Source organism: Pleurodeles waltl, chromosome 3_1 (assembly GCF_031143425.1).
Source record: "Pleurodeles waltl isolate 20211129_DDA chromosome 3_1, aPleWal1.hap1.20221129, whole genome shotgun sequence".
Taxonomy (NCBI): domain Eukaryota; kingdom Metazoa; phylum Chordata; class Amphibia; order Caudata; family Salamandridae; genus Pleurodeles; species Pleurodeles waltl.
This window is the reverse complement of record NC_090440.1, coordinates 1,950,833,953-1,950,861,081: the sequence shown is the minus strand read 5'-3', so window position 1 is coordinate 1,950,861,081 and position 27,129 is coordinate 1,950,833,953. Positions and strand designations below refer to the sequence as shown.

Sequence of the window (27,129 nt, the reverse complement as noted above, 5' to 3'; positions counted from 1 at the left end):
CTTCTGGTTTATATCATTAAAAATCGATTCCAGTCTACACTGTGACAGCAAGACGTATTTGATAGTTTCCGCGATATGGGGTATTTCCAGAAGGATTGATTTTTTCACAATGGGAGTGAGAAGACACTGCCTGGTTATACTAGAAGGCAGTGCTTTACAACCTTTTTTGAACCAAGACTCAATTTTTAGAACAGACTTTCATAACCACCCAAGCTTTAATGGACATGAGAGCACTATTTTTGATGTAAGCAATGCAATTGTTAGTAATGGTCGTGACCTTGCCCATGCCCCTGCATGCTGGACTGCAGACAATATACTGATTTGTCCATTAAAGCGGCAGATTGTGAATGGCAGGTGAGTCTGCAGGTGAACTGCTATTCAGAGGTGGGTGCGGGCCTGTGGCATCCATTCACTAAATTCACAAAGCTTCTAAAAAATATTGGTGTGGATATCAGCGATTTTAGCAAATTTGAGCTTCTACAGCAGAGTATGGGGTAAGGCCTCATCTCTAATTTCTGTGGTAAAACAAGGACCAGTGGTGAGCGACATATACCCTTCCCCACCCAAACACAGCCCAAGGGCACCCGACCTGGTGCCCAGATCCAAAGTTGGCAGTTCTAACAATTACGTCATTCATATTTCTGAATTTATATGTGAAAGTCATACACAAGTGGTATGGCTCTGTATGACTACATATAGCAAGACACGTTCTTTGTTTAAATGGACTTATGAAGTAAAAAAAAAACACAATACTGGAAGGTTCACCCAGAGCCTTGCTTGGGAATATTTGCAAGGCTTTGTTTTAAAACTGAACTTGGGGACATTATTCAGTACCTTAGCACTGGTGCACAAACTGGGCTAATCATTTTAAATATTACTTGCATATAGACCACAATGTTTGCGACCCAACAAAAATTGGTTCGTGACCCACCAGTGGATCTGGACCCAAAGTTTGGCAAATGCTGCTAATAAGGGGTCTTGCAATTATGAATGATGATGAATGTAACAGTATAAAACAAGGGAGAGTGCACACAGACAAAAAAGAAAAACCTAACAGCTTGGTTCAAAGTTTTTTTAAAACAGTATTTTAAACTGTAGTTTTAAATGTGCACTGAACACGGAAAGAGCTTGGTAATGCTCATCTGTCACGTAAGTCTGCGTTTCTCAAAGGCCATTGAAGTGGCAATGTACACTTTACTTTTATGCACTTGCGCCACAGCCAACTCTAGCCTAACTTGCCACCATGCTGCAAATCTTGTGCGTCTGGAGAAAGAAAAATCACCGTCCAGTTCTATTCAGTGCTTGGCATCTTTTGCAAAACTGCCAAGTGGCCTCATCAGCAAATGTGACTGCCCATACCCCAAATCAAAGACAGCACTTTCCATAATAAAACAATTAGAATTTTCCCAGCCCACTCCTTAGACTGGATTATGTGCTCTTAAATACACCTAAAGATTCACCTCAATAGTACTATTCTAAGTGTGAACATTAAACACCAAAAAAACGTTCACAGTGAACTATAATAGGGACTGGTTGCATATATGCACAACTGTAATCTAGACCAAATGAAAACTAACTTTAGAAACGTCAATCCTCCTCTAGCTCTCACTAGGGTATAATGCGGACCTAACCCAATTATTATTAAAAAAAATTGATCTGCTGGTGACAAAGATCTCTGCAGCAGACTTAAACTATACTATGCGACCTGCCCCAAACAAGTGAAAGTAGCTAGATGTTGATGGCAAGTCAGTAAAGATCTAGGCCTGGCACGAGCTGGTTAAATGTATGGTTAAAGGATCAGGCTCTTAGAATTCTTCCAGACAACCCTTCTCAGGTTCTAAGTTTTGATACCTTGGGTTGCTCTTCATCAGTCAAAGAATCCTCAGATGTCTGTGGAGAGCTGCCTTGGGAGCTGCTTCTCTGTGTCTCCGTTGCAGTCTCGGATAGAGTGCCCTCAGACGTCAGGCCTCTTGGGGCTCCATTTCTACTGCTGCTGGGCTCTTCTATTCTGCCGAGGAGGCCGACACGGCAGCGGCTGTCCTGAGATAACTCCACAAACTTTTCCAGAGCACTGAAGAAGTCAATGCGGTCTATGCCTGGCTCAGCCTGGCCACTATGACAGTTGGGGGAGTTTAGTTCTGGAGAGGACGGTAACTCCTTCAGACGGGAGGCCAGCTCCTCCATTGGCAGTAGGTGGCACTCTACATCATTTTTTAGTGCATCCTTCTCAACATCTTCTACCCTCAGCTCAAGCAGGTCTGTGTTCAGAGGAAAGGAGTCTGCTGATAGAGTAAGGGTGTCACAGCTAGTCTCCGGTCGGCAGTTGTCCAAGAAGAGCTGCGAATCATTCAGGCAGCAGCCAGCTGGGCAGCCATTGATGGTGTTGAGGTTCAAGATGTCCTCAAGCTGCCCAGCGTTGAGGTCTCGGCCCATGATCTCTAGACACGTATGGCCTTTGGTGCACACATCGTCCATGATGGTATCCTCATTGCTTTGTGACTCTGGTCGTGAGAAGGCATGGTTCATGTCTGAGCTGCGCATGTCCGTCAACTGCTCTGCTGAAGAAGTTATGTCCTTCCGGCTGAGCTCCATCCCAGTTTTGCAGATTGGCTCGTGATGGTCAGAAAGGTCGCTGTCCGAGTGTGAGCGCCAGAGTTTGTTGTGTCGCTGCTTACTGAAAGTGAAGCAAAAAAGTTGATTAAAACCATGTTCTTAACAGAAGAAGAGATCCAAAACAACTGACAAGACACCTACACAATTATAATTAGTTTCTACTGCACCAACACATACAGTGGGGATATTGAATCTCAAAACAAAGAAATGCAGCTTCCAAAGACCATGTTTCTGAAGGTTTCTCAATACAGTCCAACACTGGTTTGAGGACTGAAGCGCGTAACTATCAGTACAAGGAGTCTAGTAGGACTGTATATTCATTGCCTAGTTCCCTGCTAAGCCTTTTAGACCACGAATGATGACAAACTCAAAGCAGAAAGTCACTGAAGTATGGCAGATTGAGAAGGGTAGCAGTGACGTGACCCATCCATCTCGGTGGTCAAGAAGTCACATTCTGCAGGAGCTAACATTGCTCTTGCATGCAATTGATCTAGTTAATTTCTGGTGTGGATAGTTAATACAGTTGTGGTTTTTTTTGTTGCATTCGGACTATTGCAATACTGCAAAAAGCAAAAGGAAACAAAAACAAAATGCAAAAGAATGATTAATTTCCCCACAATGGACACGGGACAGTTTGAGATGTATATACATCAATGAAATTTGAGCAGACAACACTGTTTTCTTTATCTTTAATTTGCGAGTGTGAAGAGCGGACAGAGCAAAAAAACTGAACGCCGAGGACATGCGTGCCAATAACACAAGGTGCACAGACCAATATTACACGCGTAAATGCAGATGAGGTTCTAGCAACCTGAATTCTAACACTGCCAAAAACAACCTGAAAGTAAGGTCATCTTACATGAGTCGCAAACATGTATTCTAGTAGCCATGCTGTCTCACTACTGTGGAACCAGGGCATTCAAATTCTAATACCAGCTTTTCCACTTGATCGGTTTGTGTAGTACTCTGCAAATTACCGTATCTGCTTATGTTTGGTATCTGCAAAAACAAACTTCTAAACAACAAGCTTAACACCAACAGTAAGAACGCTGTAACAATGGACATTCATATATCTAAACCTCAACAGATACCATAACCGTTCAGAATGATGTATAGTTTTATCCTTAACACAGTGGCCTCGGGCAAGGATCATCACTGCAGGCTGTCGGATCACCGCTTAGAACCCCGAAGGCTTCACGTGGCTACACGCGTGCTTTGAAACAAGGCTGCTTCCAAGCTGTAATTCTGTGTGCCAGGAAACATTGATAAGTTTGGGAAAACTAGGAGGAATGTTATTTTAAGAATGAAACAAGAAAGTGTGAAGAAGGCACTATGAAAAACATAATTTGCTTTAAATTGTTCAAAAGAAGCTCTAGAGGTTACATGCAGGACATGGTGTGTGATGGCATTGGAGGACGAGAAGAAAGAGGCCGCACTTGCAAATATTGTTGAGAAACGTTCAATAAAAGCAGAGGTTCTTTCTCTGGTGCCAAGCATTTACACCAAGTAAAAAAAAAATCTGCTAATCCCATTATCATGAAAGAAGAGAACTGTAGACCTTCACCTCTCGGTAACCCGGTTAAGGAAGCAAAATGGTCCACAGAAAGGAGGCTTCCATGAAAGATGCAGAAGGGTTCTCCTTCGCAAATTCCGGGACCAGATCCTACACCCCACCTTACAATACAGAATTGGGCCACACAGCTCCTGAGCTCATATGGTATGGACATCCTAATCCTCCTCAGGACTCTCTGAACATTCTAAAGGCAGGGACGGTGTGTCCTTGTTGCTTTGGGGCCTCGCCATTTGTTTCATGCTTAGGCAAAGATTTTAAGAAGTCTATGCAATATTTGGGTCGAATTATACTAGGTATCCACTTGCTGGAGGTGATGTTTTGCCATTCCCCAAAGAATCCTCGGATTCTCCCCCTACTGGGTAACATGTAGGTGTTGTTGCTCTGAAAAGGCACTTGCCAGGGTGTGCAGCACCTCTTGGCGCTGTACCTCTTCCGAGTGCCATCCCACAGAGGGGCTGCCTCTGTGGCCCCATCTACTGCCACTCTGCTAGTGTGCTGTGGTTTAACTGTTATGCACCAAACGATGCACGAGGTACTGTTGGTTGCAATTCTCCTAGGAATCATTTTTCATGGGGTAACAGCTCCACTAATTGGCCTCAACCTCAGAAAGCCCATGTAGTTTGCTGTCTGACTGTCCCTCATCCTCTGAAATGATCCATCCACTGCTTTTCCCAAGAGAGTCTCTCCCGTGAACGTCATGTTGACTGCAGCAGCCTACACACCTCTTGTTTGAACCCCAGTACCTTTAGCCAGGCATGCCTCCTCAGTGTGGTCCTGGTTCAGAGCTGTCTTTTGGCAGTATATGTGGCGTCCAAGGGCGACTTGAGAAAAATGCTAGTAATTGCCTTACTCCCCTGGATGATGGATTTTCCTCTCTTTTGGCACTGCTGTAGAGGACTCCATCTCCTCCCACTGTTGATAGGCATACTGATTAGACAGTACATAGGAGTTGGCAATTCTCCACTAGACTGTCAACAAGCATTCCCATCTATTGTCCCACCACGTCTGTTCTCTTGCTCAATCGGGTGGTGGCCCACTGATGCAAGTGATTGTTCTTGTTTCCAAGCTGTGGACACAATAACTGACTTGGTAGCCACCAATCCCCTGAAGTAGGCAGGGTCTTGTGTTAATGTCTATTTCTCTCCACATGTGGAGTTACTCATCTTTGCTTAGTTGTTTTTTTCCCTTCCCTGGTTCAATACTCTTGGGATCATTTGCAGGAACTGGCTCTTCACCTGTAATGGCAGTAGGGTTTCCAGTAGGAAATAGGATTCCCCTTGTTTATTCTCTAGCATCATGCTAAGGATCACAAGGGGTACACGTGTCTACACCCAATAACAGGGAGTTGGAGTCAACATCTGGAAAATCTTCAGAGGTGTGAACTTCTAACTGCCCTTCCTGGAAGGAGCTTTCTTCAAGATCATCTTGTAAGTTGAAGGCTTCCCTTTTCTGTTTGTCCCCTGGCTCAGATGTTGATGGCAGCTCCAGTTTGGTTCTTTGGTCTTAACCTCAACTGTTTTTTTTTTCGATGGTCAGAGTCATGGCGTAGTGTGCCCACCTCTGTTCTTCCCTTGCCTAGAGGGTCTTTGGCTGAAAATCGGCACAGGTGTTACATCCCTGTGATCTGGAGTCCTTGGGCAAACACAAGCCTCACACTTGGTGACTATTCGTCTGCGCAACCTTGTGGTGGCATTCAGGGCAGAACGTAAACGGCATGTGTTCCATACCCCACATGCACTGTCCAGGCCACATGGCTGATGACCTTGTGGTCAGCTGGTTAGGGTTGAAAACCATGGAAACTTCGATGAAAACTGTTGATTGTCTAGGTTTTCTTCATTGCACCCTCCTGCCTCAATTTTCCAAAAACAGGACAGTGCTGTTCAGTTTTGAATGTAACCCTGCAGGAGAGACCATAAATGAAGTAGAAGCCAGTGGAACAATAAGTTATGTCCCTGGTAGTGCTAATACCCTCCTCGTGTACTGCCAGAGTGCTGGGACAAACTGTGAAGTGTCAAATAGGTTATACACAATTATTAATTATTAATATTAACATCTGCACCTGTTGCAATGAGGGCAGGCCACGGGTGCCGTGTGGGTAAGATATTATCCAAACACAAAAAGCAACCTCCTAAACCACTTTTACAAACACACAAGAAGCAACATGTAAATTAAGTATTATTTTCCAAATATCCTGCACTTCCATTCATTTCCACCAGGAGGGGCACACATCATTCATATATTATCAGTGCCTTTTGGTAGGCAACTACGAGCAAGCTCTATGGCAGCATGAAGAAGAAAACTCAACCAAAACGGGTTCCTTGGTAGCCAGAGGTCACCGATGCAGCAAGGGAGCACTGGAGGCAACCAAAGAAACCCGCTGGCTAAGCTACAGGTTGGCTGGGTGTCTCTTGCCACTGTAGTACGCTGCATCATTGGTTCAGACGCAGAGCTTTCCTGCTACTGGCTAGTGCTCAAAGTCCTTTCTTGATGGTCCAGTAAGCAGCTTCTGTGTCTGTGCCCGGCCTGGGTCACGTCACAGTGTCTGCATGGTACTTCACACTGAAGCTACCCAGTAAAGCAGGCCACGGCAGCCCCGGAGCACCCGGTTTTTCAGAAGTGTCTGCCATCCACTCCTGACGTGGCTGCCAGTGCGCTGCGCTTCCGGGAATTGGCTCCTAGTTGCCCGCGAGGCCATTACCTCATCAACCATCGCCTTCTGCTCAGTTACAAGTGCAGGTACAAAGGGCGCGACCAGTCACGTACACACTCGGATTGCTTTTGTTGCATGCTCTTCCTGCCCAACCCTTCCTGGGCGTTTATGGGCCAGCAACAGAAGACAATACGCCAGGAGCTTGCTGTAAATATAATGGGATGAAAGGAGGAGCGCCAGCTTCTTGTAAGTAACAAGCACCACATCTGCAGGGCTGGATCTTCGCGTCTGACAACAGACCACAACTTCATAAGACTCATTTTATCATTCGAAGATGAATGAAAACTTGATTCGGCCAGTAAGCATTAAGATCTGTGGACTTCAGATTGAACAGAGATTTTGGAAACGGGGTCATGTGCCCACAGGGCTAGCTTACTTGCTCACTGCAGATGCATGCCCTAACTTCACAGCCAGGAGAAAGGGAGAGGACCATCTACAACAAGCCTTTGGGCAGAGCTCTTCACAAATAAGCGCATCCCATCTGTTAAATCAGTGTTGCGCACCCCACAAGATAGTTTCGTCTACATGGTCAGGAGTCTAGGCAAAACTCCCCAATCCTCAAACAACTATGCGCAATGAAATGCTTCTAAGAAACATTTGCATTATAAATTCTCGTTTCTAGAGTTGGTTTGGGTTTTAAAGAATCTCACGCTCACTAACTTTTGAAAATGGTATAGAAAGTCAACTTTAAGGTTGCTGTGCAAATGAACTGCGATATGGAGTATGCTTTGCACAACACCCTGTACGTCACAACGCTCGGGCAGTAGGGCTCAGGTCCCTCCTGGGGATGGATATGGTGTCACTGGCAGAGGCACCTTCCGTTGCAGGGCTTGATTCTTTTGTCCCACCCCTGCTCATCCGATCTCACTCTTCATCCAGTCTTTTCTTCCGGAATGTGTTCCTTTCCAAGCAACCTTTGAACATGGTAGTGACAGTATGTTCTTTGCCATCAATTCTTCTTGGAATCCCAAGCAAGTTCCAACAATGTCAGACACCGCCCGAGTCCTGGTACATCGTTCTCAAATGTCTAGAAGGTGACAACACTTATGTACTGTATCACGTACAGAAGGCTGAGCAACATCCTTCCAAGCACTACTGGTGTGAGATGGGTAGTACACCGTCCCGGGGACGGTGTCAACTGTAAATTATATCGTTGGTCCCTGCCGAGCAAGAAGAGAAAAAACTGGGTGGATCAAAGAATGGGTCACTAAGCAGCTTATTTTCTGCTGCTTTTCCAACTCGGGAATAAAGGGTCTTCCTAGTCGGGAATGTATGCATGATCACACAGCAATGCAGAAATACCAACGTCAAACACAGCAAAGCAGCTGAACAGACTCAAACCTTACAATCTCCCGAGGCAAACCAACGTTCAGAAAATGAAGCTCTGACTGACTCGCTAGAATGGCCGGTGGTAAAAAATACACACATAAAAGCACAACTGTTGAGAGCAGGACATACAAGTGAAACAAAACAAAAAAAAAATCAATTTCTGCTCATGACTGCAGAAGAAAATGTTACGTGCATGCAACTCTTGCTTGCTATCATGAGTTGTCAGCAGACTGATCTGTAGAAAACTTCACGAAGGTTAACCGGAGCCTCGAATTACACTTTCAGTGGCATTACAATATGGGTTCCGTGGTTCCACAGCAAGTAATTACGCACTACACCACCCTATTTAACCACAAACGTCAACACTCTCCTTGGAGCTCCAGCACCATTTTAAAGTGAGCTTTGAGTTAAAGCAGAGCTCCAGGCTTCCTGCTTCACCTCCACATCCCAGCCTGGATCCTCGGGTTACAGGTCAATCTTGAAAGGAAGCACCAAACTTCCGCCTGCGGAGGACCAGACCGGTCGTCGGTACTCAAACAATGGTAGGCAACGGCAGCACTTCCCACAGCCGGGACTTCATCACCAGCTCCGTCCCTCACACCTGCTCATGTCCGCTGAAAACTCCCACAATGCTCGAACACAAAGGACCTCGCTGGCCGCCCTATCTGCAACATGCCCTGACGGGAACTGGTGACGGGATGATGGCCAGCGAGGCCCTAGCTGGGTCAGACAGCAGGCAGGAAGGAAGTGTTTGTGTAAAGCAGGCGGCTGACGTCCCGCTGCTGCAGGCGCAGATAGGAATCCATTCCGGTAGGCTTTACAAGTCAAGCTTTCTTTGATTTCTTAGCAAAGATCAGAATTATTCCCAAGTCCCATAGTTCATTCCTCTTTTACCCTGCTGGGAAAGTTTGCAGTTTCATCTCTACGTCGCACAGTTAATAGTGAATATGCAATCGTATTGCCTGTAGAATGCACCTAGCAGTTTCAAATATATTACAGATAAGTCACATTAATGGTGCTAGAACATGGGTACTAGGACTACTAAGGTTACACAGGACCCTGTAGGTCTTAGGCCTCTCCAGTGGTCGAGCAGTCAAGGCCTAGCTCATGGGGGAACAACTGAACACGTCACCCAAGTCCATTAAGAGGAATTAATCGTCGGAAAGAAATATCCCCTAATAACTGAACAGTATACCTTAGATACTACAAAGAAACCTTGACTTTTCTGTATGTAACCTTTCCAGAGGGACGAGGCGGTCTCCAAATTTGTGGTACAATCTTTTTTGCTGCTGCATTCTCTAGACTGGTTTAATAAAAGGGAATAGTCATCAAAATTAAATATTGGAATAATGTATTTGATTTCTTTATATTGGGTTTTCTTAGTGCTCTCGTGGTTTCTCTGCTTTAGACAGTTCAGGGTCAGAGGTGAACTAAGAAACGAGTTTGGGGGGGTTCCATATGATCAAAATCAGAGAGCGCAAGTGACATCTGTTACTGGTGTATAGGCAGGTTATGGCTATTGATACAACGAGGCAGGGGGATTAGGCCTCCAACCCTTCAGACAGATGTCTGCAATTGTTTATCAAGCACCACACTTGTAGCTAAAGGGAGGTGAGACAAGGAAAATCATAGGCCACAGCAAAGCGTCACATACACCCTGACAGAACATGTGTGCTCTGAGCCAGGGGAGGAGTCCTCCACAGGGGTACTAGGGGCTGTGGTTCAACCAAGGGTTCTCCTGCTAGGATGCAATGCCACGTCTAGATGGCATGTTCTTCAACACTGATGTAGTGAGGGTGAGCCCGCCAGGATGGTGCAGCATCCCAATGTCTCAAATGCACCTGGCTGATGTTATGTCCAACTTGTTTGTGTCCTTCACGCTTAAGACTATTGTGAGGCAACTCCATGGGTCTAAAGATGCTGGTCAAGCTAGTCCTGAACTCGTGCTGGTTTCCCCTAGGTGCAAGTGCTTACACAAAGGTCGGCAGGCAGATACGGGTCAGAGTGCAGGCTTAGAGGTTGTCTCCACTGAACCCAGCTAAAACATGAAGTGGGCACCACACAGATTCCACACATCTGAAAGTTTTGCTAGGGGATTACAGTTGCAGAAGAAAAAAATAATTAAAAAATATAAGTGACGCAGGGAGCCCAAGGAAGATTCTGGTCCTTACAATTAGGTTCTTGTATTCTAGTAATTACAGCGCAATTCTCTATGGCTCAAGTGTGACGTTGATACTTCTTGCTTTCCACAATATTACTTCCAGGTTAAGAAGCTGATACTTCTTTTGTCTTCCAGGAACTCTTCACAACACTAAACTCTGCAGTTATTTATACTTCTCTGTTTCCAAGGTACATTCGGTGCTGCCTCTAGGCTGTGCAACACTTGGATCGTTTAGATGCCATATCCAGTACACGTTAGCCCTTGGCCACGTAGTTTACACTTCTCCTGACTTTCTTCAACAGTCAACATCACTACACGTGGACTGTGTGGTAAATGCTTCTGTCCGCTTATAGAATACAGGAGCAATGTGAACCCAGACCCAAAACACAAACGTATGGTGGCTTCAACAATGCTATGTTAATCAGTGTTATGGTACAAATCACCAATACCTAAATTACTAGGATTCTGGCGTGGATAAGGGTATGCCCAAGAGATGAACAAAAAACAATCTTATTGTAAGTGTTTTGGGTCTTTACTTTGGGGGGATGCATGGTGGCGTACACTCCCCCTCTCCTTTTGTGTTTTGTGAAACCCAGGCCATCAAGTTCCTGCTAATTGCAGCATCCAGGGGACATTCATAGGCTTTCCTTAGGCGAGTAAGCTAGACTTCCTTGTAGAAAGCAATCCATTTACCCATGGATACCGTACAAACTCAAAGGCAGATCACGCTTTGTCTCTTGCAGAACCACCTAGATGCTGTCACCAGTATAAAGTGGATCAAGAGAAAATAGCATAAGAAATACACATGCTGCAGTGCCATCGTAGTAGTGCTTGCAAAAATTCAGCACTAGGTTTAAAATTTACAAAGCAGACAGATTTATTTGCTTAATAACCTAAAGAAGAAATTTTCAAACTAATATGCCTATTAGTAAAAGAGAGGTGGCGTGCTTTACCGTCAAAGCAGAGAGTTAACTGAGCTCAGAATAAGTGGTCCTGCTCAGGTGGCATCGAAAAGAGTTCATTTAAAAGGCTGGAAGTTTTTATGTTGTTTAAACTTTCAGCCTTTTTTCAGATTTGTTGGCATTCTAGCTTTGGAAGACAGAAGAGGGTAAATGAACCCAAGAACTGGACAAGCAGCCATAAATGTTCCTCCGATCTGATGCAGCAGTAAATCTTTATCAAGTTAACTTTCCATTGCTCAGAGGGGCGGGGTTGCAAGGAAACCACTATCCATATGATTTCACTAACGCAAAACATGGAAGCGTGGTAGTACTACTGATCGACAGTGCTGGAAATATTAAGGATGCAACACTTTTTCACAACAGTGACTGTGGCTATCAAGGATGGTTAACCTTTTAACGACGAATGAAAGATATATAACCTTTGTAGCAACAGAGCACCTTACAGAAGAACTATGTGTGACAACACCAATGGTTCTGCTACAATTCCAGAACAACTAACGGGTTCACAACACGAACGAGCAGAAATGGTATACATCACAGCAGCACACTCACGAGGCACCTTCTAACCGCTAGGAAGGACTAGCAACAAATGTGATTATAAACGTTAATGACATCACAAAGGTGAATTCCACTACCACAGGGGCACCTCACCTGGCCAGCAGGATGCCCTGGTACTCCTCCAGTTGTCTCATGAAGCTCGGGTTGGGCTTGGTGACATGGCGTCTTTCCTTAACATAGTCGAAGGCACGGTCCAGGTTCCACCCGTACTCCTTCATGGCATAAGCAATAACAGTGGAGGCCGATCGGCTGACGCCCATCTTGCAGTGCACCAGGCATTTTGAACCATGTTTTCTGTCCAGGAGAGGAATATCAACATTAGCATACATATTCTTCATTTACAATGCGTCCCACAAACTGTAACAGAGCCAGAAACCATGTAGGAACAGCATCTCCGAGACGGGCTCAGTGGCACCTTCACACTACCATTTGCGGTACACCACTCCCAGCCTTAGCCTTTCCAAGTTTCTTGAAAACATGCTCCTGTTTACCAAATGTTTGTGGAAACGAATATTTTAAAGCAAGGTATTAACAAGAAAGAAGAAAAGAGTTTAGTATCAAGAGAATCATGTAAACGTCTCAAAATGTCTTCGTACGCCAAGTGGAGTGTTTACAAGAAGAAAGTGCATAGAAGCTACACAGGTATTTGTTTTAAGCTATGGAGAGCTTTCCTAACATTAACTCCTGCACGCTCAAACCAAAACCTCAATGAGACAATTGATTGGGGAGTGTGTGTGGTGGGGGGGGGAGAAGGTGGAGGATTAGCGAGAGGAAATTGGCTGAGTGCTTCATTAGGTAAGCGGAATTATGGCTCCTTCGTTCTAGGAGTCCCTACTGGTTTGCGGCATGAGGAACAGTTGAAGAATATGAATCTGCTTAAATAAAGAACCATTTGCATGCTGTGGACACACTTACTTTGCTTTTGAGATGAATTTGTAGGTATCATTCCAGTAGGCGAGCAGGTCTGTGGCCTCCTCGTCATACACCCGTATGTTGTGGTATTCGAAGACCCCTGGGAAGAAGTTGTCGATCTCTCGAGTGACATTTAAGATGTACCGTACCCTGCCAGGGAATGAAGGGTTAAGGATAATTCTTAATTAAGAACCACGTGAAAACAGAAGATCCAGGACTATAACTAAAAACTCCCCATGTGCTCCTATGTAGCAATGCCATCACACCAAGTCACACAAAATGCAGGCAGCATTCTAGGAGGAATGAAAAATATCATCAAGGTGATTCTAGTACTCAGCCCTTGCTCCTGCCCACCTCCATAAATGATTGGGAAATGGCTGCCCTGCCTGTCTGAACAGTCTAAAAAAAAATTCTACCACTAAACAGAATATGTAGTTTCCATACAAAGAACTTCCTCTGTGCTTCTGAGATCCACCCTTTACTCTGCATCAGCAACGGTTACGCCCAGTGCCCACGATTTTCCCTCCATGCAAAGTTGCAGCATAACTTATGGTGTAAGGGGGAATGGCTGGAGGATTTTGTGAAGGAGAAGAGCAAATACAAAGATTTCCACGATCACCATGAAGGTATTCGTACATACTCTTCTGAACTGCTCTCACTCTTTCCCACAGGTTGGGCATCTGGTTTCACTGAACAACGCTCAGAGTAGGGCACATACACCCAAAAAGACTCCAAGCAAACAAGCTGTAAGACAATGACGTATAATATGAAAAAAATCCGGATGACTCCAGATGTGACGCAAGCTGTAGGCATTAATATTTGTGGAAAGACCCAGTTAACGTGAACAGTAAAAACTACTGGGCTGGTCTTCTACTTGTGAAGAGTGTGGTGCAGTCTGCTGAGATGTTTGCTTCCACAATTCTCTTCTCCTTCACACTGGACGCCAATGACTGACTGTAACCCAGTGGTTCGGTAAAAGTAAGGGTGGCGATGCACAGGTGAGAGGTGGAGTTCACAGGTGCGGAGAAACGCTCAGGCATGGAGTGCCCAACATTCCCAAGTGACAGTGTGCTTTGTTTTTAAACACTGTTTTGGTCCTGTCTGTGGGACTTGCATTCCCCAACCAGTTGGGAAGAAAGAAGATCAAGAAGGCAGAGCATGATCCATGCTCTCCATTGGAGTGGCCTTCCACAGGAACATATGCCCTAATGAAAGACCGAGAGAGGTCCACAGAAGAAGAGTGGGAAAGGGGGCTTGAGGACCAAGGGCCTGAATTTGATTTTGGCAGCGCGGGTTTACTCAGTCACAAAGGTGAAGGATATCCTGTCTGCCGTATTAGGATTCCGTAATATCCTATGGAAATAGTAATAAGGCAAATGGACCATCCGCCCAACTCTAAATCAGACCCAAATTGTGATCGTGGGCCCTCTGGAAGGTAAAGTGGGACTAAAGAAGGAAGACTGGAATTTTTGGGCCTGGTGAGAAAAGATAGGGGTGAGTGCTAGGAAAGGAAGAATATGGGCCCTGAGAAAGAACAATGTTTTGAAAAGACCACAACATTTCTGATAATAAAACTAAAGTAGGTGAATAAACAACACAGCCTTTCCCGGTTGTTGTGATCACCAGTAAATGCATGTGTTTACAACCCATCACCTGTAATAAGAGCCTGACTGTAAGAGAGTAGAACACTGGCTCCAGCTTGAAAGTTCTTGAAGTGCGGCCACTGGACATGTTTAGACAACTCAAAACACACTGCTGAATGAACAGGGGCACCTTGTCCCCATACTGGTATGGCTGGGTTCACGATCAGCTAATGCTCTGCTGCATCCAGATAAATAGGCTAGTGATGTTCAGGGGTTCTCGCCGTATGCAGGACTCTCGCTACCGAAAACAGAACATCTGCCTACTCCATGTCAGCCACACTACATAATGTGGTGATAACGGGGAAGTTTCACCTTGGATCCAGATACAGAACAAAAAAAGGTCCAAAATTATACAGAAAGTGAGAGACTACCAACCCCACAGAAAACCTACATTTAATCCAGCACTAAGCTTGCTTTCTCGATGCTACTGACCATTTGTGAGTGGTCCAGGTACTACACAAATTATGGTTTTATCACAACTTCGCCAAAGAGGCTGTCCCATGTTCCCCCAACTCCGAGAGCATAAGCCTTTTCGTCGCCTGTGTTTAGACATCACAGTCTGGGCTTCTTTTAAATAAAAAAAGTCTCAGACAGGAACACAATCAATTCTTCACTGTCTAAACAATTAGAAAGTGCCACAGGCTATTTCAGCCAGTGAGTAAATTAGCCAATCGCAGGTGGTGTGTCATTCTGGGGAAAAACTAAGTGACACATGGACACAGAGGAGGAGTTACTTTAAAAGTTAACCAGTGACTTATTTTCAGGGCCAGAGGGTAAATACTACAAAAGTCATAAACATTAAAATTCCCCGTAACACTGCAGACTATTTTCCTTCTTCCAGGAAGCCCGGATCGTGCCAACGACAACAAGGGGTGGTCATGGTAAATATTTCTCTGTCTGCTTCCTTGTGCTAGGGCAGAAGGTGGCAAGCCCGGGACTCTGGAGGGAGGTGGGGTGTGTTCAGTCCACTTTCTGTGACATGTTTACTGATGTGTCACCCTGCTATCCCCCAACACCACCAGGGAAAAGATCTCATAAGGTGCCATTGATGCAGATGAACGAGTTACTTACCTTCGGTAACGACTTTTCTGGTGGATACATTAGCTACCTGTGGATTCCTCACCTGATGAATACTCCCATGGCGCCAGCATTTGACGGAAATCTTCTTACTAGTCTCTGCACGTCGACGAGGACGTCACTTTAGCCCACGCGACGCCGTCTGACGTCATACAGGCAATAAGAAGTCCTCGCCGACGTGCCGATGACAGTACCAACATTTTTTACGTGCATGAGAATAATAATAATAACCCAATGCAATGAAAGAGCAAAGCAACATCTCTTAATATTGTAAATCACACAACATTGCAATAAAATAGCTATAGATTTAATATAACTTTTTTTTTTTTTTTTTTTAAACAAATAAATATATTTATACATACGAACCATGTATATACCCAATATATATATAGATTTATATATAAATATACACATATATACAAATATCATACATGCAAAATGTATTGCAACTTTGAATACCAAAAGGAGCACACTCAAGGATTCCTTGGAGAGACCAAAAAGGCAACGGGGAGGCGGGTGGGACCGTGAGGAATCCACAGGTAGCTAATGTATCCACCAGAAAAGTCGTTACCGAAGGTAAGTAACTCGTTCTTCTGATGGATACAACTACCTGTGGATTCCTCACCTGATGAATAGAGTCCCAAAGCAGTACCACGCCCGGCGGTGGGTGCCTAAATGGTCAAACCAAGAAATCCTGCAGCACTGACCGTGCAAAATGACCGTCCCTTCTGACCTCAGAGTCCAAACAGTAATGTTTCACAAAAGTGTGAAGGGACGACCAAGTTGCGGCCTTGCAGATGTCAACCACAGGAACACCCCTGGCCAAGGCCGAAGAGGCCGACTTAGCTCTGGTGGAGTGAGCTCTAATGCCCTCAGGCGGATCCTTCTTTGCCAAAGAGTAACAGATTTTAATGCAAAGAACAACCCACCTGGAGAGTGTTCTCTTGTGGACTGCCTTTCCTCTCCTCTTGCCCACGTATCCGACAAACAGCTGATCCTCCAGCCTGATATCCTTCATTCTGTCGATATAGAAGCTCAACGCCCTTTTTGGGTCCAGGCGATGTAGTCTTTCTTCCTCCTTTGAAGGATGAGGCGGAGGATAAAACGTGGACAAAGTGATTGTCTGAGCCAAATGGAAGGGTGAAACAACCTTCGGAAGGAAAGCAGCCTTGGTCCTCAACACCACCTTATCCCCATAAAACGTTATATAAGGGGGTTTAACCGATAAGGCCTGCAACTCACTCACTCTCCTTGCAGATGTTATAGCTACCAGGAATACTGTTTTAATAACCAAATACCTTAAGGGGCAAGAATGCATAGGCTCAAAAGGGGACCCCATAAGGAAAGTCAGGACCAAGGACAAATCCCATTGAGGCATAACGAATGGTTTTGGAGGATATTGATTCAGAAGACCTTTCAAGAATCTGAGAACAATAGGGGATTTAAATAACGATGGTTGGTCTGGAAGACAAATGAAGGCTGACAAGGCCGACAAATAACCCTTAATGGTAGCTACTGCACAACCTTTCTGCGCTAGAGACAGTGCAAAAGACAAAACATGTGACAGATGAGCATGTAAGGGATCCATCTGTCTCTCTCCACACCACATAACAAATTTAGACCACCTATTAGCGTAGATAGATTTAGTGGAGTGTCGCCTGGCCGCTAAGATAACATCCACTACATCAGGCGGGAGAGAGAAGGAACTCAGGTTGCCCCGTTCAATCTCAAAGCATGTAGGTGCAGACTCTGGAGGTTGGGGTGTAAAACCTGCCCCTGCGACTGCGAGAGGAGGTCTGCCCTGAGAGGGAGACGGAGCGGAGGGCACAGTGAGAGTTGGAGAAGGTCGGAGTACCATACCCTCCTTGGCCAATCCGGAGCTATTAAGATGACTTGGGCCCGGTCTTGGCGAATTTTCCTCAACACTCGAGGAATCAAGGGTATGGGGGGAAACGCGTAAAGCAACTGGTCGCACCAGGTTATCTGAAACGCGTCTCCCAACGCTCCCTGCATCGGATACTGGAGGCTGCAGAATAACGGGCAATGCGCGTTCTCCCGAGTGGCAAACAGATCTATCCGAGGAAACCCCCACATCTGGAAGATTAAACAGACTTGATCTGGATGGAGACGCCACTCGTGGTCTGCCGAGAATTGGCGACTGAGACTGTCCGCACGTACATTCAAGACCCCGGCCAGATGATTTGCCACCAAGCAAATCTGATGGTCCTTTGCCCAGGACCATAGCCGAAGAGCTTCTCTGCAGAGAAGGTACGACCCTACTCCTCCCTGTTTGTTTATGTACCACATCGTGGTAGTATTGTCCGTCAGGACCTGTACCGACTGACCACGAAGGGATGGGAGGAGGCCTTGAGAGCCAAACGTACAGCCCGTAACTCCAACAGATTGATATGAAACACCTGTTCCTCTGGAGACCAAAGCCCTTTGATCTCCAGATCCCCCAGATGAGCTCCCCATCCTAGGGTGGAGGCATCCGTTATTACCGTGGCCACTGGTGGCGACTGCGCGAACGGCTTCCCCTGTGAAAGATTGTTGCCCGCAATCCACCACTTCAATTCCACAGCAGCATCTCTGGAGATCTTGACAGTACCTTCTAAATCTCCCTTGTGTTGAGACCACTGCCTTCGGAGGCACCACTGAAGAGCCCTCATGTGCCAGCGAGCATGCGTGACCAACAGAATGCAGGAGGCGAACAGACCGAGCAGACGAAGGACCTTGAGGACTGGAACTACCGCTCCATTTCGAAACATTGGAACCAATTCCTGAATATCTTGAATCCGCTGAGGCGGAGGAAAGGCTCGACTCAATGTTGTATCCAGTACTGCCCCTATGAACAGGAGGCGCTGAGAGGGCTCCAGGTGAGATTTGGGCACGTTCACCGAAAAGCCCAGGTCGAACAACAACTGGGTTGTTGACTGCAGATGATGCGACACAAGCTCCGGGGACTTGGCTTTGATCAACCAGTCGTCCAAGTAAGGGAATACTGCTATCCCCCTCCTTCTGAGCTCCGCCGCAACCACTGACATCACCTTTGTGAAGACTCGAGGTGCTGAAGTAAGACCAAACGGGAGGACCGCAAACTGATAATGCTGCGACCCTACCACAAACCGGAGATACTTCCTGTGCGACTTGAGTATCGGGATATGAAAGTAAGCATCCTGCAAGTCGACAGACACCATCCAATCTTCCTTGTTCAACGCCAAAAGCACCTGTGCTAGGGTCAGCATCTTGAACTTTTCCTGTTTGAGGAACCAATTCAAGATCCTCAGATCCAGGATTGGTCTCAACTGACCATCCTTTTTGGGAATCAGGAAGTATCTTGAGTAACAACCTCGACCCTTTTCCTGCTCTGGGACCAACTCTACCGCGCCCTTTGAAAGGAGGACTTGAACCTCCTGTTCTAGCAACAGGAGGTGTTCTTCTGAACAATAAGATGGGCGGGGCGGGATGAGGGGCGGGAACTCCCGAAAGGGAAGGGCGTAGCCTTTTCCCACAATGCCGAGAACCCAAGTGTCCGTTGTGATAGACTTCCACTTGTGGAGAAAACGCTGTAATCTTCCCCCTACAGGAGAGGAGTGAGTGGGAGACGGTGGAAGCCTAAGGCTGCTTCCCCTGCTGCACCCCTCCAGAGGACGAGGAAGAGGCAGAGTGCTGTTGAGAGGCTCCTCTGGTACGGACCCCACCCCTCCCCCTCCCTCTAAATGACCTATAGGGGAGGGAAGAGGCGGGTTGCTGGAACCTCCCCCGAAAGGAAGAGGAATAAGAGCCACGCCCAAATCCCCGAAACCTCCTGAAAACTCTAGAAGAGGCAGAGGAAGAAGGAGCTTGCAGTCCTAACGATTTGGCTGTGGCTCTGCTCTCCTTAAATCGTTCCAAGGCTGAATCTGCCTTGGCTCCAAACAGTCTGTCCCCATCAAACGGGAGGTCCAGCAGGGTCGACTGCACATCCGCAGAGAACCCTGAGTTTCGGAGCCAGGCCTGTCTTCTTGCCACCACAGCCGTGCCCATCGCCCTGGCCACCGAGTCGGTCGTGTCCAGCCCAGACTGGATAATCTGGGTCGCGGCAGCCTGGGCGTCCGAGACCACATCCAAAAGACCCTGGGGAAGCTCCGTGAATGAAGACGAAATATCATCCATCAGCGCATGGATGTACCTCCCCAGAATGCACGTGGCGTTGGTGGCCTTCAACGCCAAACTGCATGACGAAAATATTTTCTTGGACTGCGCATCCAGTTTCTTGGAGTCTCTGTCTCCAGGCACCGTCGGGAAGGAACCAGGCGCTGACTTTGAGGAACAGGAGGCTTGCACCACCAAGCTCTCCGGCGTAGGGTGTCTAGAGAGAAAGCCAGGGTCAGATGGTGCAGCTCGATACCTCCTGGCCACAGCCCTATGAACGGCCGAGGAAGACACCGGCTTCTTCCACACCTCCAACACCGGATCCAGCAAAGCCTCATTAAATGGCAAGAGAGGCTCAGCTGCAGCAGAGGCCGGATGCAATACCTCTGTCAGCAAATTCTGCTTTGCCTCTGCCACCGGCAAAGGCAGGTCCAAAAAGCTCGCTGCCTTCCTCACCACAGCATGAAAGGAAGCAGCCTCCTCCGTATATTCCCCTGGAGATGAAAGGTCCCACTCAGGGGAAGTGTCCAGCCCACTGGCTGTATCCAGACCATGCAGTCCGTCTCCAGAGTCCTCAATCTCTCCCTCCTCTAGGACTCGCTGGTACTCTTGCTCTTCTAAAAGACGGAGAGCACGCCTCCTCGAATGAAGTCTCTCCTCGATACGCGGAGTCGATATGGCCTCCGCCGACGTCGAAGAACGGCGCCGATCTCCAGAAGCATCTGACGCCGCGTCCGGCGCCACAGGCAGCTTCGGCGCCGAGGCAGGAGCCGATGGACCAACCGGAGTCACAGGGCAAAATCCTGACTTCGACGGAGGGGCAACCTCCGGGGCCGAAACATCCGAAGCCACCGGAGCGGCCACCGACGCCGGCACCGGCGCCGAGCCCACATTCCCAAAAGGGAGAAAGGGCATAAAGGGTGCCGGCCGAAGAGGCGCAGGATCACCCAACGAAAAGGCCAAGGGCCCCGAAGGACCAGCCGGAGCAGCTCCTGGAGCCATCTGCTGAAAGATGGTATACATCGCATTAAGAAACGCGGTACTATCGGCTCCAGGAGTGGGAAAAGCCGGATACTGGGGTGCCTGGATCGAGGGCGACCCCGACGCCGGCCTCGACGTCTGCGACGCCGGAGAAAACACAAGAGGCTGCACCACCTCAATCACTGACGCCTGACCAGGTGAAGTCGGTGACGCCGGAGAGGGCAACGGCGTCGATGGATGCGGCGTGACCGTGGGGCTGACCTCCCAAGTCCTCCGACGCCGAGCCGAAGGTGACCTCGAACGAGACTCCTTGCTGGAGTGGCGTCGTGAGTCTCTACGGCGCCGGGAGTCTCGATGACGCCGGTGAGACCTTGGCGAAGAAGACTTCTTATGATGTTTCTCCTTCTTCTTTGACTTTGCCATGAATAACTTGGCCTCGCGCTCTTTGAGGGCCTTCGGATTCATGTGTTGACATGAATCGCAAGTCGAGACGTCGTGGTCGGAGCTCAAACACCATAGACAGTCGGAGTGAGGATCTGTAACTGACATCTTGCCCCCACACTCTCGACAGGGCTTGAAACCCGACTTCCTCTGAGACATTGTTACCGCAGAGAAGACTACGCAGCAGACAATACACTGTAACCACGAAGGTAACAGTAACTCCCTCGAAGATAACCGTTTCGAATGCACGGAAAAAAGGGAACTGTCATCGGCACGTCGGCGAGGACTTCTTATTGCCTGTATGACGTCAGACGGCGTCGCGTGGGCTAAAGTGACGTCCTCGTCGACGTGCAGAGACTAGTAAGAAGATTTCCGTCAAATGCTGGCGCCATGGGAGTATTCATCAGGTGAGGAATCCACAGGTAGTTGTATCCATCAGAAACTGACGCCCCCCATGTGGAGGCGGTGTTATCATGCAGATCTTCCATCCTCCCACACATCAAACCTTATAGCAGCCAATGAACGACCAAATGTGCTAGAACAATGGCCGAAGGGATGCAGCTCACTCACCCTCTGTTCTGCAAGTCTTCTAGATTGGAAGCGTTCCACTCCGAGCCCTGAAATACAAAGATGGCCTACTTAGAAAGATGCACATCGTAGCACATGAAGAAAATACACGCTGTCAGACCTCGAGAAGGATGGGTAGGGAGAGGGGTGATGGAGGTGGATGTATAATGATAAACAGGAGACAAGGATTCAGACCACACAAGCAGCAAACAACTGCAATGCCATGAAAAAATAAAAGTTTGAGAAAATAACGCGCCATGCTGTAGAAGGTATAACCAGGAAGAGGCAGTTGTGTCAGGGTTATACAAACACAAATATAACAAGCAGATAGTGAGACCATGCACATTTCTATAGGAAAACACTTCCCTGGGGCCGTCACTCGGCTGCGTTATGCATTCCTGTCAGATGTATAATTCAAAGGACTTGGGTCCTCAGATGTAATATCCTGTACTTCAATTCTGATGCCAGGACGTGGCTCCCAGAAATTCCCTTGACTTTACCTTAGTACAGCGATACCAACACAGGGGTCCATAGCAGAAACTGGTGCCTAAGAACATTCAGTGAGTGCTGTGAGGCCTTTAGTAGCAGGCGGTGCACAGCATGGGGAGACCAAAGGCACTCCCTCGCCACCTTTTCCTGCTGTGGCGCTTTGCTCCACTTCAGGGCAGCTTATCTGAACACCTACACACCTCGTCTTTAGACTCAAGAGTGCATGTTTACTAACCTTGATAGCTGCTGTGCATCACTTCACAAGCTAGCCAAGAGACACAGCAAGATAAGCTTTCCTTTCTCAAACGCAAGTGTAGGATAAACTTTGTCATGTCAGACCCCTGGGAAGAGGCAGAAGGTTTGGAATCTGTATAAAGCGCTCAGTGGGGAATTCGCATCCCTGTCCATATTTCCCAGCAAACGAACCCCACAGCTTGGGAATAGGTCGTGGGATGCGATACACAGCATTTCCTCCAGGCTTGACCTCTCAACTCCAAACTCTGAATCCCCTCTGCCCTTCCTGACTTCCGATAGCAAAGCAAACTGCAATGGAAGAAGAGAAATGTGTACGAGACTGAGGCGCTGCCAAACTTTCCACCCATGATCAGGTCAGGCAACTCCTTTGAAGCAACAGACACCGAAAGCCTCGATACCCTGCACAGCGCTCATTTCGCACACTTGCTGGGCCTGTGTATTGTGCCCATGTGCAAGGCTTGAAGACAGCCCGTACAGCACACTCCCTCCTGTGGGCACAAAGATGGCACAGGGAAGGGACACGGACGGCATCAAGGACACACCGAACTCACCTCTGCGTTCCGGAGCAGTGACCCGCACAGAGCTAATGTCATTAGCAGGCTGCGCACTCCAGGCTTCTGCCGCCTTCCGCGCTGCAAAGGACGGCAATACAGGCTAATTTACTGAAAAACGTTCCCTTTGGGATGTTGTTCTTGGTGGCGGTGCAATAGGTGGGGCGCGGCACACTCAGTCTGCTGCCAAAACACAAACAAGCTTCCTCCGAGTACTCCTCCCTCCCCCTATAGCCGGAGGTATATCTTCTACAGGCCACATGCTAAGTGGTTTATTTGGATGAGGGGGTAATCCACCACTATTGGAACGTCCCTTGTTTGCATCGGCTGAACAGCAGATCACTGGTGTCAAGCAGGACGATGGGGTAAACGTATATTACAACGCCCCGATGAGATGAAGCAGTAGCAAGCAATGCAGGGCATGGCCCCGATGCATCGAGCTGGAAGTCCAGGGCAAACGCCTAGGTGAACTCCGGGCACCGTGGGAAGCCAGGCTTGTTGATTCTACCAGATGGGTTAGCTGCGACACATTATCCGATACATGCCATTGTTTCCGAGCCTTAGAGGCTGGTGGGAGGGTCGGCTGTCTACATGCTGCCAGATGTGACATGTATGACGATGCAACAGTGCTGAAGGACATCCTCGGCTGTGTTCCCTGTCGGCGCAGATCCTCCCATACAAAATGTCAGTGGAGGTCAGCGCCCTGCCCCGTACTCTTTGCATCACAAAACAGTTTGCCAATCGTACTCCCCTTCCATTCCTAGCACTATGGACACTCGATCACTCCACTTGTACACTTTCATTTAACAGCTCCTTGCATTCTGGGAGCTGCACTCTTTGATCATAGACTGAACCAACTGTACTAATACGTGAAAGATGAAAAGCACAGGACTGGAGAACGTGTGACCACGCCAGACACACTCCCTTAGCAACCAGCAGAACAACTGAGAACAAAAATCCCTCTCTTCGTCACACTATCCTGGATTTGGACATTGCCAAAGCTGGGATACATTTGCTGCAATTTTTACGAGAAATTGTCATTATAATTGTATTTATATAGCTCTTACTACCCCTGACAAGGCATTGAAGCGCTTTTCTGCAAGTAGCATGCTACCCTGGAACCCAAGAGGAATTTGTGGAGGATTACTATAGGGAAATATGAGTACAGTATAAGTATATGAGTTGACTTAGAGCAGAGGATATGTGAGTTTGTTAACTGTATTGACTAGAGTAATGGAGGGATAGAGGAGGGAAGAATCCAGAAGGGTTAATTGTGAGTTTACAGTAATAGGATGAGGCTTGGGATGAGTAAAGGAGAGATGGAGGCGGGAAGAGTCTGTGTAAAGGGTTAGGGAGATGATAGTAGCAGGACGGGTTTTGGATGAGTCTAAGGTGAGATAAATGAGGGAGAATTCAGTAGGGTTGTTTGGGAGATCATGGTTGTAAACGGAGGTTTGTGGTGAGCTAGATACGGTAGAGGAGGGAAGGGCTTAGGCAGGGTTATTTTGGAGATGAAAGTAGTAGAATGGGTTTGGGATGAGTCAGTGGGGATGGAGGACAGATTGATAGAGACATAGGGTGATGGGGAGACGGAGCAAAGCTTACTAGAGAGTAAAATGTATATATTTCATTATATATTTTTTACATTTTATTTATAGATTTGATTTTATTTATTTGTATTTATTTTTCTCTAGTACAGTAGGGCTAGAGTAATAAATAGATATGTAATTACACAGTAAGGGAATATATGTGCAAGGAATATACTAATGGGTATAATATAAGAAGTAAAGTTGTATTGTGTAATCACAGACTTTCAAGATTTGTAATATTTGATATTAATTAATAAGTGTACTTTTCTAACATTCATCTTTCATCAATTTTTCAATGTGTGAAGGTGGTTGGCATAAAGGACGTTTGTAGCTGTAGAGAAATGGCAGAGTTCAGAAATGTTGTTTACCACACTAAAAGATTCCATCCCCCTCGCCTCTTTTAAACTGGTCCCAAGAATCAGAGGTGGATGGAAAATGGGCGTTTTAGGCAGACAACACTTCCGATTCTAAAACAGTGTTTGCCTGGGACAGCAGAACAGGTATCTCACTTTGTCCAAAGTCAGACAGATGATGGCCAGCCAATCTGGGATTTTTACGTTACTATCTATTCTAGCACATGTAGACAAGTTTATAAGCAGAAAAGTAAGCCAGTAAAAAACATAAGACAGTGATGCAAGCAGAAAGAGCTAGGCTGGCACAACATCCACATCCGTATGGAAAGGATTCCAAATATTCACTTGAAAAATATGTCACTGAGAACGGAAAAAAGGCAATCCAATGGATAAACAACATACAATTCATTCTCATCCAGGTGACACTCGTTTGTATGTTTTACACAACTCCTGAGGAACGTAAACTCGAAGGACAGGACACTATTTTCAGCAATTGGAAATATCTGGAAACATGGTGGTGAAGTAGGGGGTAGAGGCTTAGTGCGCAATAGTGTGTGGAAGAGCACATGCGCAATGCTTGACTAGGGTCTATCCCAGCATGTGGAAGTGGAAAAAACACTATTCAACGATCATGCACACACAACCCTTTTAAGTGCCTTTTAAGATGTGTGTGCTCATAAATATATGCTTTTACAACACATAGGACAGAACAATTTCTACACAATCATCATTTCATTTACGTGGATGTTTCATCCGCTTGCTTTGATAAACTCTGCAGCCCCACCCAGATAAAAGGCAGAGGAAGGAGACATGGGAGTTGTAGGAAAAACCCTGCTTTCATGCCAACAGCAGAGATCTGAGAGACGAGGGTATGAGAAATTCCAGGAAGCGAGCCACGCTCTTCTTTCCCACGATTACAAGCACCATCAAAGGTGGGCGAGAATTGCAATGGTTTTGGGAACCGGTACAATGTTTCAATGCTTTCCACTTCCCTAATTTACTCTCTGCCTGGAAAGGCCACAAGCTGCCAAGAGAGCAGAGCGGAACAGGATGAGACACGTGGGATTCCCAGTGGCAGCGATGGGCAATGGAAAAGTGCCTCGCAGGGAAATCGTGTGATTTTTGAGACGATCATTTAGTTCATTACTAAGTGGAAAAGGACAAAAGGGGGTTTTCAATGGTAGCAGCGACCACTGGTTCCACAGGGAAATTAGTGTTGTTGTGCATATTTCATTGTTGCTTCAGAAATGGGAATACCCTCGCGTCACAGGGCGGAGACAAAGAGTTGATGGGAATACTTGCTTCTGAAAGAACCGGGGAGCTTGAAAGAGCCAGTGACATGACTAGCACCAGCTTGCTGTCCCTCTGTTCCCTGTGAAGCCGTCAGTGTCTGCTACATCGACCAGTAATATTTAGCAAAACTTCACGTTTGCACTCGCTCCCGCCGCGCTTCTTCAGCCCCAACATGCTAACAGGTAAAGTTTCTTTCAAAGGAACCCTCGAAGCTGCTCTGAGAAGCACGAGTCCGGCTTCACACAACAAAGAAACAAACGCTCCTGCAACACTTGCACTCACACAACTTTCCATCTGAGAGAGGCCGTCTCATCGGCTATCATGACATCCTCCACGTCTGGGGCCCGCATTCAATCACAGTTGACATTTTCATAATTAGAAGGCAGTGGCGGCTGGCAGTTTTAGGAGGGAGGGGGGCGGGCAGTAATCACACACACACACACACACACACACACACACACACACACACACACACACACACACACACACACACACACATCCATTAACAACACTCACAACATTTATTTAAAAAGATCACACACATACACTTACAGCCTCGGAGGGTCCCAGGAAGGTTGGGACTGCTGCCTTCCCTCATTGGCTGTTAGCCAATGAGGGAAGGCAGCAGTCCCAGCCTCGTCACAGAGTGGAATGGGGGTAAGTGAGAGTGCTGACCCCATCCCACTCTGTGACAAAGTGTCACTGATTGACACTCACCCTGGGCACTTCAGGGCTTAAACCTGAAACACCCAGGTCGAAGTCAATGGGTGACGCTTTCCTCGTCACCCGGGGGAGAGCCTCAAGGCACCTTTGCTGAGCCGAGGAGGTCACACCCATAGGAGCCATGACCTCTTCAGCCCAGCAAAGTTTAGCTCAGGCAGCCAGGAGTTTGCACAAATCGCGCATATCTGCTCCTGGCTGCCTGACCTGAACATGAA

At 47.0% G+C, this 27,129-nt stretch overlaps 1 protein-coding gene across 4 annotated transcripts in view; it reads right to left on the bottom strand.

Moving 5' to 3' along the window:
• Positions 1–27,129, bottom strand: part of SSH2 (slingshot protein phosphatase 2) — a 506,736-nt gene that overhangs the window by 6,262 nt on the left and 473,345 nt on the right. For all 4 annotated transcript variants that reach the window (XM_069226266.1, XM_069226264.1, XM_069226265.1 and 1 more), the window contains 4 exons: positions 21,665–21,711; positions 12,822–12,968; positions 12,000–12,200; positions 1,852–2,674 (listed from right to left, as the gene is read on the bottom strand). In XM_069226266.1, the coding sequence (XP_069082367.1) occupies positions 1,852–2,674; positions 12,000–12,200; positions 12,822–12,968; positions 21,665–21,711 (1,218 nt within the window). The remainder of the gene's footprint in view (positions 1–1,851; positions 2,675–11,999; positions 12,201–12,821; positions 12,969–21,664; positions 21,712–27,129) is intronic.